The 12101-nt window shown below is 65.9% G+C and overlaps 1 protein-coding gene across 2 annotated transcripts in view; it reads right to left on the reverse strand.

The window, feature by feature from the left end:
* WNT7B (Wnt family member 7B) overlaps window positions 1–11388 on the reverse strand; it is a 54173-nt gene extending 42785 nt beyond the window's left edge. The window contains exon 1 of one of the 2 annotated variants that reach the window (XM_018048903.1): window positions 10954–11388. In XM_018048903.1, coding sequence (XP_017904392.1) covers window positions 10954–11024 — 71 coding nt within the window. In that variant the 5' untranslated portion in view covers window positions 11025–11388. Of the gene's footprint in view, window positions 1–6644; window positions 6843–10953 lie in introns of those variants that run through there. The other variant, XM_018048902.1, reaches the window with a different exon arrangement.

Consider the following 12101-nt stretch of genomic DNA (forward strand, 5'->3'; position numbering starts at 1 on the left):
CAGCCCATGGGGTCACAAAGAGTCAGACACGACTGAGCAACTGGACAACAGCAACACGGCCAGCCTTGTTCCCCTGGCACAGGGGCTGCGTGGGCGCTGCTGGTGTGCAGAGTGAGCTCGGAATGCTGGGAGTCTGCCAGCTGATGGCGGGAGGGCTGGAGGGGGCGGGTGGTCCCTGAGCATCTAGGCCCATCACCTGGAGGGAGAAACTGAAGTCCAGAAAGAGGCAGGGTTGCCCACAAGGCTGCCTCAAGTCCATGGCACATGCTGACCCAACAGAGGTCTCAAGCTGGCAAGCTAGGGCCGCCTCCTCTCTGCTCAAGCTGGTGTCAGAGGAGAAAGGTTGGGGGCCAAGGGAGGGGAGGAAACTGAGGCCTTCTTGGCTCCCCACACCCAGTGGGAAATCATCCCCGCTGGCCCCAAATCTAAGGCAGCCCTCACTTGGACCCTCAGGACTCCTGGTCAGTGGACAGTGCTCACCAGCTGGGTTAGCTGGTTTCTCCACCCATGTGAGGTTACGGGCAGCGAAGTAGAGGGCAGGAGTCTGTGGCAGGCAGGAAGCCTACATCAGCAGGACGCCGTGAGAGGCAGCACAGAACCTAAGAGTCAGGCAGAGTGTGTGTGTATGGCTCTTTGTAATCCCATGGGCTGTAGCTCCCCAGGCTCCTTTGTTCATGGGGGTTTTCCAGGCGAGAATCCTGGAGTGGGTTGCCATTTCCTTCTCCAAGGAGTCTTCCCAACCCAGGGCTTGAACCGGGGCCTCTTGCATCTCTTGCACTGACCGGCAGATTCTGTACCAGCTGAGCCACCAGGGAAGCCCAAGGGTCAAGCAGATTCAGCTTCAATCTGGGCTCAGCCCCACTGAGCATGACCTAGAGAGTTACTCCATGCTCTGACCTTCAGGTTTCTCCAAGTGGGGGCCCTTTCCTAGCTCCCCTTTCTGGCAGGCCAGGAGAGAACAGATTCAGAGCAGGCCCCAGATGTAAGAGTAAGCCTTTCCGAGGAGTCTTGGTCCTGCAGAAGTGGAATGCGAAGCCCTGGTCCCCAGTCAGGGGCCCACGGAGCGGGTAGTGAAGGAATTCCCATTCAAAAGCGTTTTCCGTCTGTTTGGCAGCTTGGTTCACTGAGGGCCTACGTCCTGGCTCTGGATCCCTCGGCAGCCTTGGCAACACTGCCAGGTGCCACGGGAGGGTGAACCCAGCCCCCGCCCAGACTCCCGCCAGGGTCTGGCCCCTTTACAGCTCCAGTGGGCATGGCACTGGGGCTTTCCAGCACAAGGCATACCTCTGGCCCAGGAGGCACGTGGGGAAGGGTCGGGAGCAGGTGTGGCCTTGGTAAGTGGCTCCAGAAAGGGATGAAAGCCCACAGGTGTCCCTGGGCTGGAACCCCCGGGACTGCTGACTTGGGCTTCTTCTGTTGATGCGGGGAGCTGTTCGCTGGGCAGGGCCAAGCCCCCGGGGCCTGCTCTGGGCCGCTGTCAGGCTTTAGGGTCCGTGGCTGCAGTGGCTACTGCAGAGCTGCAGTGTCTTCCACTCACAGCCTCAGACCGAGCCTTTCTGGCATCCCGGGCACCTCAGAGGCCACCTGCTCCAGCCCAAGGCTGGGCGAGGCTTCGGTGGGCAGGATGCCAAGCCTCAGTCGGTGCTCCGCTGCTAAGGCTGTGAGATGACCTGCCGGGGGCCTCAGCAGCCCATCCACAGAGCAGGTCGGCCACGCCGCGTGGCTGACTCGCACAGAGGACCAGGCGTGCTGGCTTCCTTCCAGGCGAGGCCTCTCCCTGTCGTCCCTGAGCCTCCCTCTTACATCTGCTTGTATGCCTCCAGGGCCAGAGAGCTCACTGCCTCCATGCCAACCGCGGGGCTGGCCCAGAAGGTGTGGATGCCCTGGGTGGGAGGCCGGACTGGGAGGGGGTGCCTGGGCGAGTGCAGCGGCTCCTCCATGAGGGAGACGGGGAAGATGGGGAGGGAAGAGCGCACACCTGTGCCCACCCCCCTCTCCCGCCGGTCAGCCTGGGGGAGGCCCCCACCCCGAGCCAGGGAAGGAGGACAAACGCTGGTTTTGTCCTTGGCCAGCGGGCGGCCCGCGCCACACAATGACCCTTTCATCAGGCTGAGGGAGCCCTGGGCCCGGGTTTCATCTGACAAGGGAGGGCGCCGGGCTCCGGTCCCCTTGCTGGGAGGGTGGAGGGGAGCGAAGCCCCATCTGAGCCGGACCCAGGGCCCTGCAACGTGGAGGCCTCAAGAGTCAGCTGAAGCCCCGCTATCGGCCCCTGGGGGAGCGGGGCCCACGAGGTAAGGGGCTGCCCGCAGGCCGCATGGAATAGCCTGCTCTGGGTACCCCGATCCTGAGCTGACAGGGCGCCCACCTCTCCACAGTCAAGACCCCCATCCCCCACCCCCACCCCTGCTCCAGAGCATCCCCAGCAGCGGCTCACCCTGGGGCCCCAGAGCTGCCGGGCTCCTCTCCTTATTGGACCAGAGTTGGCAGGGCTGTCATCCTGGGGCCTGGGTGACCTGAGCAAAGGGTCTCTCTACTGGACCCTGGCATTTGTGTCTTCCCACCTCAGGAGGACACCATGAGGCTCCCTGGAGAGAAACCTGGGGTGAATGTGTTTGACAGTGAGTATTGTTCCTTCTTCTGGGAGTCTCTCTCATGCTCCTGTTTAGTCCGGGCAACTCCTATCCATCCCTCAAAACTCTGTCTACATGTCATCTCCTCCAGGAAGCCCTCAGAGATACCCTAGAGAGTTCATTCCTCTCTCCTGAACAATTACAGCCACAGGGCTCCCCCCTGTCATGGGTGGGTAGCCTCTCTGCTCCTAATAACTGCAAATGGCCCCATCTTCTGAGCACTAACTATATACCAGATACCCAGCTGAGCACATCCTTGCATTTGCTTGTTGAATTCTTACACTCCTCTGAATTAATGTTCCCCTGCCCCTCACTGTACAGAGGACATAGCTGAGGTTATGGGATGCACCCAGGCAATAACAGAGCTGTGAGCCCGGTATCTGGGTCACCATCAGGCCCCTTGGTCTCATAAGGACCAACAGGGACACCTGGTCAGAAAATGGGCCCTTCTCCTGCGGGGCCTCAGTACACCACTGCAGGGCCTAATGCGGCCCCAGGAGGAAGCATGTGGGAGACCCTCCTTCCCCTGCCGACCCTCCACCCCACACACAGGGGTCGAAGGAGCCATGTCAAAATGCACACTCCCCTTGCAGTGGCTGCAGAGCCTCACGCACATGTCATCGGTGTCTTGAAGTTCTCTGCGATCAAAGCGCCTCTATTTGTGTATCTTGGGCTGGGGTCCCTTGGGGGCTGGGATTCCGTCGGGATCCCCGGCTCCCACTGCCTGTGTGCACACCCCTCTCGGAGTCACAGGCACTCTTGAATCCCAGCGGTGTGTGGGCCTGACCTGAGCCTGTGAGGCGACCGACGACAACAAGCAGACTGAGGCCCAGAGGCCACCCAGCAGCGTTCCTCCCGCACCTGGACAGACACGGTCCCCCTGGCTGCGAGCTGCTCCTCCTGAACCCCTTCTGCCCCTGCCTGGGCTGGTGATGCCCCGGGAGTGGGCCTGATCCAGCAACCCCCACCCCCCAGGGCCATGCCCACAGGGCCTCTGGGTCTGCGGTTGGCACCACCAGTAAAGCCACAGGGGCAGAGCCGGGAAGAGGCCAGTTTGGCAAGGCAGCGGTGAGCGCCCCTCACCCCCCGCAGCCAGGTGGTCGGTGAGTAATTGCCCCGTCACCATGACTCACCCAGTTCCCCAGAGCGGGCGGTCACCATGAGAAACTCCTACCGGAAGGTCTGGGGGGGATCGCTGCAGCCAACCCCCGCATCTGGGAGCAGGAGGCCGAGGCCGCAAGGGACCTGCCTGGGACGGCAGGCCAGCCTCGTCCTGGCACAAGGCCTCGGCCAGGCCCCCCTACCAGCCCTCCCCTCGGCCTGGGGTCTCCCACCTGCCCTCCCAGAGGCCCTGCGGACCCCCACGGGCCCCGAGAGCGCCTGTCCTGATGATACGGGAGAGCAGCAGCTGCCTGGTTGGCTGGCCGGGCCGAGCTCAGAGTCCGGCAGGGGCTCCGGGCTCTTCCAGGCCAGCACACCCGTCCGACCAGATCAGTGGCAGCAGCCCAGGCATGCATCTGGGATTCGCTGTGCGCGGACCACAGCCCGGGACGGGGAGCTGGGAGAGCAGCCCAGATGAAAGGGGCAGGATCAATTGTCCGCCAGTGCTTGTGATCCCAGCCATGGATGCCTTCTGGAAAGTTCTCTGGAGCAGAAAGACGCCTCCGCCCAGGGCCCCTCCTGCCCCTGGCATCTGCGGATCCCGCAGTGCTAACCTTACCGCTGACCCTCAACACTGATGGAAGCACTTTGCACCGCGGCACCTCACCTGCAGCCTCACCTGCATTCAGGCCAGGACTGTAGACACCCCGCAGCGTCTTCTCACACACTCACCTTCGTTTGCATTACGGAGGCCCTGCTCCCACCCCGTGGCGTCTCACACTCCTAACTCTAATCCAAGTCAGCCCAGTGCCCACCAGCAGGTGGGGAAACCCCAGGGATGCGGGAGCCTCCCTGGTTCACTCTTGGGAACCGTGGGGTTAGTTTCTGCTTCAGCAACACCCCACCCCCCAGTGCTGAAGACCAGCACCCCACTGGGGTGGGGGTGCTGAAGGCAGGGCGGGGGGCAGAGTCTGTCTGACTGCCCTCCCCACCACCACCCACCCCAGACCCCAGCACTAGCCCAGGAATGTTCCAGAAAGCTGTCGCCGGAGGAGAATTTCTGCCAACAAAGCTGGCAGCGCACACTCTGAAGTGTGTGGAGTGAGCCTCTGTGGGCACAGATGGTCCTCACTGCAGGCCTGGATCTGGGGTGCCAACCCCAGTGGAAAACTCTGGGTCCGTGGAGGAACAATGGCCACCACCTGCCCCTGAGCCCCTCAGCTGCGGCCTGGGCATTCCACTCTCATCAGCTCCTGAGACCGAGGACCAACCCCCTCCTCCCTGCTTCTTGCTCCAAACCACCCTGGGAGGACTCCTGGTTTCCCATCCCTGGACACCACCGCCCCATCAATGCCAGACCTCAGCCAGCTGGCCCTGAAAGTGATCTGTTAAGCAGAGTAGCTGCTGATTCTCCAGCAAGGCTTAAGACAGACTGCGGGGGGTTCTGGGGAGCAGGAACCATCTCCACCTCCCACCTCTGAGAACCAGGGCCTGAGATTTCAAGACCTCCCCGAGTTTACCCCTATTCCCGGAGGGACGCCAGAAGCAGGACTCTCTAGCCTGGCACTTTGCTAGCCTGAGTCCCCGACGATCAGTCGGTCCCCACCCGGCTCTGCGCCCTGCCCGGGGCGGCCTGCCCCCCTCCCCGCTCCAGGCGATGCCTCCGCAGCCAGCCGGGGCTGCCCGCCGGGCCTGGAGCGCTCTCTGCGCCGGGACCTTGTAATTATGTCCCACAGCCCGGGAAACCGCGGGCCTCGCAGCATCTGGCTGCGGTTGCGAACTTTTGTTTCAAGATGCGCGACTATTTATAGAAGGAAAACTGGTAGGATAGTAATTTCCTAGGAGCTTGAGGAGAAATTGGCTGCGTCTCTATTAAAAGGGAGTGGGGGCGCGGCGATTTATTAGGACTGCGGCCGCGCGGGGGGCGGGGGTGGCACACGGAGCGGGAAGGCAGCGGCTGCCCCCTCCGGCCGCGTTAGGCGACCCCGGACGTGGCCCGCGTGTAAAGGAGAGGGAGGGGGAGGGGAGGCAGCACTGGCCCTGAGGTTTAATCAGTAGCATCCAGCTTCAGTTCCCCCAAACGGCGGTTCCATAAATCAAACGTCTTTTTTAAATCGGAGGCCAGGGCATATGCGTCCCATTAGGGAATCCGGCGAAGCCACCGCTGCGCCGACGCGCCCCTCCGCTCCGTGGGCCCTCTCGGGCCCTGCCCGGAGCTTCCCGAGCTCGGCGGGCGCTGCCCGGCCCGACGCGCACGCGGGTCCACGCGCCTCGCGCTGCCTTGCCCGGAACAGCCGGGCGCACCTCGGCCGGCCGCGCGCGGGCACTGCGCGCCCCGCCTCGCCCCTGGTGAGGGTCCGGCCGCTCGCCGCGGCAGGAAGCCGCGCGAAACCTCGGCAAACTTGGGGGACGGCTTGGGTGCTGTCTGGTGGGACGCGCTGTGCACGTGCGCGCCAATGTGCACGCGGGGCAACGGGCGTGTGCGTTCGGCTCTCTCGAGGGTGGCGCGGCCGTGCGGGCCGCGTGGGTTTATCTAGGAGGGGGACCTTGCTGGTCCAGGACTTCGGCTGGGACGCGCCGGGGATCTTCGCGTTGCCCGCGCGCCCTCCGGACCTCGCGCTCGCGCTCGGTGCGCGCAGTCGGTCTACCGGCGCCGTCAGGCCTCCAGCGGGCCGCCCTTTCTCTGACCTCAAAGCCAGAACCTCTCACTGCCTCAGCCGCCCCCCTAGTTCCTCAACCTTGGCGGCTGACCCCGGCGAGGAGACCCAAAGTATCCCGGCTCCTGCGCGTGCCGGGCACCCGGCGCCCCGCCCCGGGACCTCACCGCAGTGTTCCCCGCGAGCCCAGCTCCGCCGCCGGAAGCCCAGGAGGGGGGCCCGCCCGCCCGCCCCGCGTGCGGCCCGCGGCACTCACAGGTAGCTGCCGCTGGACAGGATGAGAAAGAGCTGCGGGCAGTACACGGAGAGCAGCGCGCTGCGCGGCGACAGCAGGAGCATGGTGGGCCGGCGCTCCCGGCGGGGCCGCGCAGGCCCCGCGGGCAGAGCGCGGGGGCCGGCTGGGGCCGGGGTCTCCGCGGCCCTCCCCAAGACAGGGCGGCGGAACCGGGCGCTAGGGACCCGAGCGCGCGGGCCCCGGCGCAGCGGTCGCCTGTGCCCCGCCTCCAGGGCCTCGCATCTCGCCGGGGCTGGGGCTGCGGCGCGCGCTGAGGCTGTAGGGCCCGGTGGGGGCGCGGGCCGTGGGCGGCGGGTGCGCCTCGGCCGCCGTCCGGCCCTCCGTCCGTCGATCGGTCGGAACCAGCTCTGTCGCTCGCTCAGCCTCACGTCTTCAAGTCTCCTGAGGCGCCCAGCTGCCATTGGACGGGCCACCCCTACATCCGCCTCCTCCGCGGGCGGGTTTTTTTAAAGGGGAGGCTGACCGAAGCGTGCGGCGGGAGCCGCCTCCAGGGCTTGCCCAAACCACCCCGGCTCGGACAGCTCCCCCACCGACTTCGGCGAGCCCCACCGTTCTGGTCCGCTCTGGAGGGCGCGTCTGGGGGCAGGCATGGCGGGCTAACCGCGCGGGGGCGTGCGCTCCTCTGGGGTGTTGTGCGAGGCTCTGTGCTCCTGTGTGCGTGCGCGTGCCTGCATATGCCTGTGCGTGCCTGCGGCGGCGTGGGCGCGTCTGCGAGGGTGCAGGTGTGTTCGCTGCGCCTCTGCCTGCGTGCGCCCCTGGTCTGGGGAGACTGGCTTTGGTCGCAGACGCTCACCGCCATGGCCAACCGGGCCCAGCGTGGCAGGGCTCACCTATGCGCCAGCGCACCGGTATCTCCGCAGGCTCCGGCCTCCGAGCCTCTTTGGAAAGCCTGACAATGGAAACACACCCCCAAACGAGTGCAAAGAAGCCCCCAACCCTGGCTTCCTCTACCTCACTCTTTTGCCCTCCTCTGAGGAGTTGGTTGGGGCAGGTGTGGGGTGGAGCCAACCGAGGAGAACAACCCTTTTCTGAACTTCCAGTGTTTGGTGTTTTTTTTAAAAGCCCCAAACAAAAAGATTTTGAGTCCCATCTCCTATTGTCTGCCCAGCTGGAGCTGCATATGAATGTCTCTCGATGCCGTGTAGATCACTTAAGCAGGAGTTAAGGCACAAAGAGGGACAAGGACAAGAAAAGAGAGGCCTGTGCAGTGGGGCCAGTGGTCCCAGAGGTAGTAGGTTTTCTGGCTTCTAGAGCTGGCATGGAGACTTGTCCCCAACACCCAGGAGGAGGGGGCCGGTCCTCGACCTTCATCCCTCTGGGCCCTTCTGCCTCTCCTGAACCCCAAGAGCATGGGGAGGGCAGGAAGCAAGGTTGCTCCTGAGACTTCCTGACCGGACCCCAGTTCCAGGGGGCAGAGGGTGCCTGGACCCCAGGTGGCTCCGTCGAGCCCCGGCTTGGCTTCCTCCAGGGCAGCATCCTACAGGTTGATCAGTTGCAGAGTCATTTGTTTTGAAACTGCCTGAAATCCAAGGCATGTCCAGGGACTGAGCCTCTCCCCTCCTGCCGGCCCAGAGGCTCCCCGGGGCTGCACATCTGCACTGGCATCGGGGCTGTGAGGCATGTGTGTGTGTGTGTGTGTGCGCGCATGTGTGCGTGCACACATACACATGTCAAAGTGGGGGTGAGGGATGCTTCCCTGAACATTGATAAACATGGGGGTACAGGCTGGGGGAGGCGGCTGTGATCACGGAGTAGTCCCCCCAATACACACAATCTCAGATATTTACTCGGAACTCATGCGACCCTAAAACCCACACTCCTGAGATTCGTGGTCCTGGAGGAGTCCCTGGGTGCCTGCAGTGGCTGTGATGTCATTAACAACAGGAAAGGGTTGACTTGATTGGGACCTCTTCCACCCCCAGAGCGAAGGTGCCCCCCACTCCGGGACTGACCTTCCCAGGGCCCAGGGCAGGAGGTTCGAGTGTTACCCCAAGTTTCAGATGAGGGAAGGTGAGCTGGCAGGTGAAAGAGCTTGCCCAAAGCCACCCAGTGAGGTGTGACGGGGGAGGAACACCAGACCTTTCCTTGGGCACTAGGCTTCAGGTCCTCGAGCCCCTTAGGCCACATCTGGCCCAGCTGCCCCTCTCCGCATCTCGTGCATCCCCCTCCCTCTGCAATGCGGGCACCATCGATGCCATGGGGGCAGGGCTGAGTCCCCTCCCCCTGGCAGGCCCCAGGGTGACTCTCTGGCTTACTGGATGTGCTTCCACAGGGGCGTATTGGGACCGGTCTGGGCGAGTGTATGTTTTAAGGGGGATGCCAAGGGGAGGAGTTCCCCTCCAGGGCTCCTTGGTGCGGGTGGAGGACAGAGCTGGGGCCCGCCCCTGGCTGTCTCACGCACTCCCAGGGAGGTTGGCACAGGTGCCTGGGCACACAGACTGGTCTCACTCCCTGAGTTCTCTGCACGGACACCAGCTGCCATCCTGTCCAGGGTGGCCAGAGCTTCAGTCCCATTGCCAGAGGGGAGAGGAGGGCTCAGGAAGGACTAGGGGTGGGGGGGACCCTGGCCCCAGCTCTGGGAGCTCAGGCTGGGCACCCCCTTCAGCTTCTTCCACTGTCCTGGGCTGGGGAGGTGGCCGTGGGTTCACAGAGCCCTTCCCGCAGCTGGGGGAGGGGTGCTTTCAGATGACCCTCGCTGAGGAGTGGGTGTTAGGGGCACTGTCAGGGTGCCTGTCCCAGCTGCCTCTCACCCTTGCGGACAGTGGCTTGGCCTCCCTTGCCCCATCGCTTCCCAGTCTTTACTGAGAAGAGGGAAGGCACCCACCTGCAGGACCACCAGAAAGCCACAAGGCCTGAGTGCTGAGGACGAGGCAGCAGAAGGCAGGACCCGCGGGGGGTTGCCTATTATTTACAGGGCCCAGCAACAGTAATCCCAGGGGCTGCCTACCCGGGGGGTCGGGAAAAGAGCGCCTCCTCCCCACCCCACCCGAGTACAGTCAGTGCCCTGCGCGCTCACCACCCATAAACAAACACCCAGGGACACAGCCTGCACACAGACCCACGATAAACAGAGCCACCAGCAGCCGCAGGCACGCCCGCCCAGGCCTGCAGCGCTGAGGCTGGGGCAGGGAGCCTCCAGGCTGCCTCTGTGGCCACTGGCCTCAGTCCCTACCGGCTCCCGGGCCTCGGTTTCTCCATCTGTAAAATGGCAGAGGAGGCGACGGACCGAGGGCGATGGATGAAATGGCTCTCAGGCCTGCTTCTGCCTCTCCGCCTGGGAGGCCGCTGCGCGGCCGGCCCTGCCTCGGGGCTGTTCACTGGCTTTGCCCGCCGCCGGACCGGCCTGCCTTCCCGCCTTTGGCGGCGCACAGTAGGCTCGCAGCGCGCGTCCGGGCGATGGAGGTACAGTGCGCCCCCGTCGCAGTCATCCTGCGCGCCCCCCACCCCGCCCCCGACTTCGAGCGAGGCCGAGACAGATTCTGTCTAAAGGAGATCGCAGCTCAACAGGTAAGGACTCGGCTGGCTTCAGGAATGTGGAAATACGACTCGGAGCAGCTACTGCAGCGAGCGCGGCCCGCCGGGCGCCCGCCCGCCCGCCCGCCGGGCCGCGCGAGGGGGAGCGCGGCGAGAGGGGGCCCGGCCAGGGGCCCGGCCGAGGGCCCGGGGCGGGCGGGGCCCGGACGGAGCCCGAGGCGGCCCGGCCGCGCGCGCGGCCCGTTTCGAGCCAGCCCGACGAGTTGTCAAGGTAATTTCAACACGTCCGCGTGATGGATAGAGACGAAGTGCCGTGGCGGGTGCCCTGGCCTGCGCGCTCGCTCCTGGGGGGTGCGCCCCCCTCCCGCCCGGGGCCCTCGGCAGCCCGAAGCCCCCCGCCCCCGCCCCGGCGCGCCCTCCCGGCGGCGAGCGCTCGGCCCGGGCTCCGCGCCCAGCGCAGCCCGGGGGAGGGAAGGCGCGTCCCACCCCCGGGGCCTGGAGCCCAAACAGGTGAAAGTACGCGCCGGGCACGCTCGCCGCTACCCGCGAGCCTGGCAGCCCGCGCGTCCGGCTCTCCCTGCCCCAGCCCTGGGCTGGGCGCCCCTCGCGAGTACCCGCGGCTCAAGGGGCTCAGCGGCGTCTCCGCCGGGCCGGGCTGCGGGTTCAACACACAGGCCAGCCTGGGATCCCCGAGAGCTGCCCGTGCCCCCCTCCGGTCCCCGCGGGGAGCCCTGGAGGCGGCTCCCACCGGCTGCTCCCGTCCTGGGCTCCCGCCCCTGCCCACAGGGCTACTCACCCGAGCTTCACGTAGAGAACGCCAAAGCAGAGAAACACGTAGAAAATCCACTTGCGAAAGTTTCTGTGCATGATCCAGGGAGGGGGGCTGCGCCATAGACCGCGGCGGCCGGAGGGGACGCGCGGGCCGGGCGAGGGACGGGCAGGAGCGGGGGGCTTCGGTGGACAGCGCTCAGCCGGCGCTGCGGCTCCGGCGGCCGGCGACGCGCGGGCACTGGGCGCGCGCTGCCACCATGGTGAGCCCGGGCCGCCGCCGCCGCCGTGTGCGCCTGTGGGAGTGACCTGGGACGGGGGCTGCAACCTCGGAGCCGAGCTGTGACCGCGGGGCCTCGGGAGCGCCGGCGGGGGCCGGGGCCCGAGCGCGGCGGGCGGGCGGGCGCTGCCTCCGCTGGGCGCAGCCGCCTGGGGCCGTGCGCGCCTCCCCGAGCGCCGCGGCGGCCAATGTGTCCGCACTTGTCGGCCTCCCCAGGTGACTCGCGGCCCCGGCAAGCGAGCTGCGAGCGAGCGAGCGCGCCCCAGGTAGGAGGACCCGCCTCCCGCCCGCCCTCCTCGCTCGCCGCGCGCTCTCTCTCCCTCGCTCCCGGCCTCTCCCCTCCCTTTTCTCCTCCCTCCCCCGTGACACACGAACGCATCTCTCCCCCGGAACCCCCTCCCCAGGCGGGCTCCCTTCCGATCGCTGAGCCCAGACTGGGAGGGAAGAAGGGGGTTGGGTGCGCGGGGAGGGGGGGTTCGCCGGGGAGGGCGCTGCACCGAAAAGACACCTGCGGAGGGGCTGGCGGCTCCTCTGCGCCCGCGAGGGCGCAGGAGTGGCCCCGTCGGGTGGTGTAGCCACTTGGCTTCCAGCTTCTAGAGAGGAAGGGAGAGACCACCCATATCCATTCCCGTTCTGGGCACGTTTCCCCTACCCCTCAGAAATTACCCCGTTTGGGGGTCCCCCCGGACCACGCCCTTCACACAGGCGTTTCTGCCAGCCCCCGAGGACCTCAATCAGAGCCCCTCTTCCAGCCCCCGGGTCCCCACACCTGTCAGGACCGCTGCCGGCGGCGCTTACTGAGAGCAGGGGCAGGAAACGGACAGACAGTCAGGCCTTGCCAGATGCAAGAGACTGGCTCCGTGACCTCCTTGGGAAGCCGTTTGGCTGAGCACCGT

This window comes from Capra hircus, chromosome 5, assembly GCF_001704415.2.
Source record: "Capra hircus breed San Clemente chromosome 5, ASM170441v1, whole genome shotgun sequence".
Lineage (NCBI taxonomy): Eukaryota > Metazoa > Chordata > Mammalia > Artiodactyla > Bovidae > Capra > Capra hircus.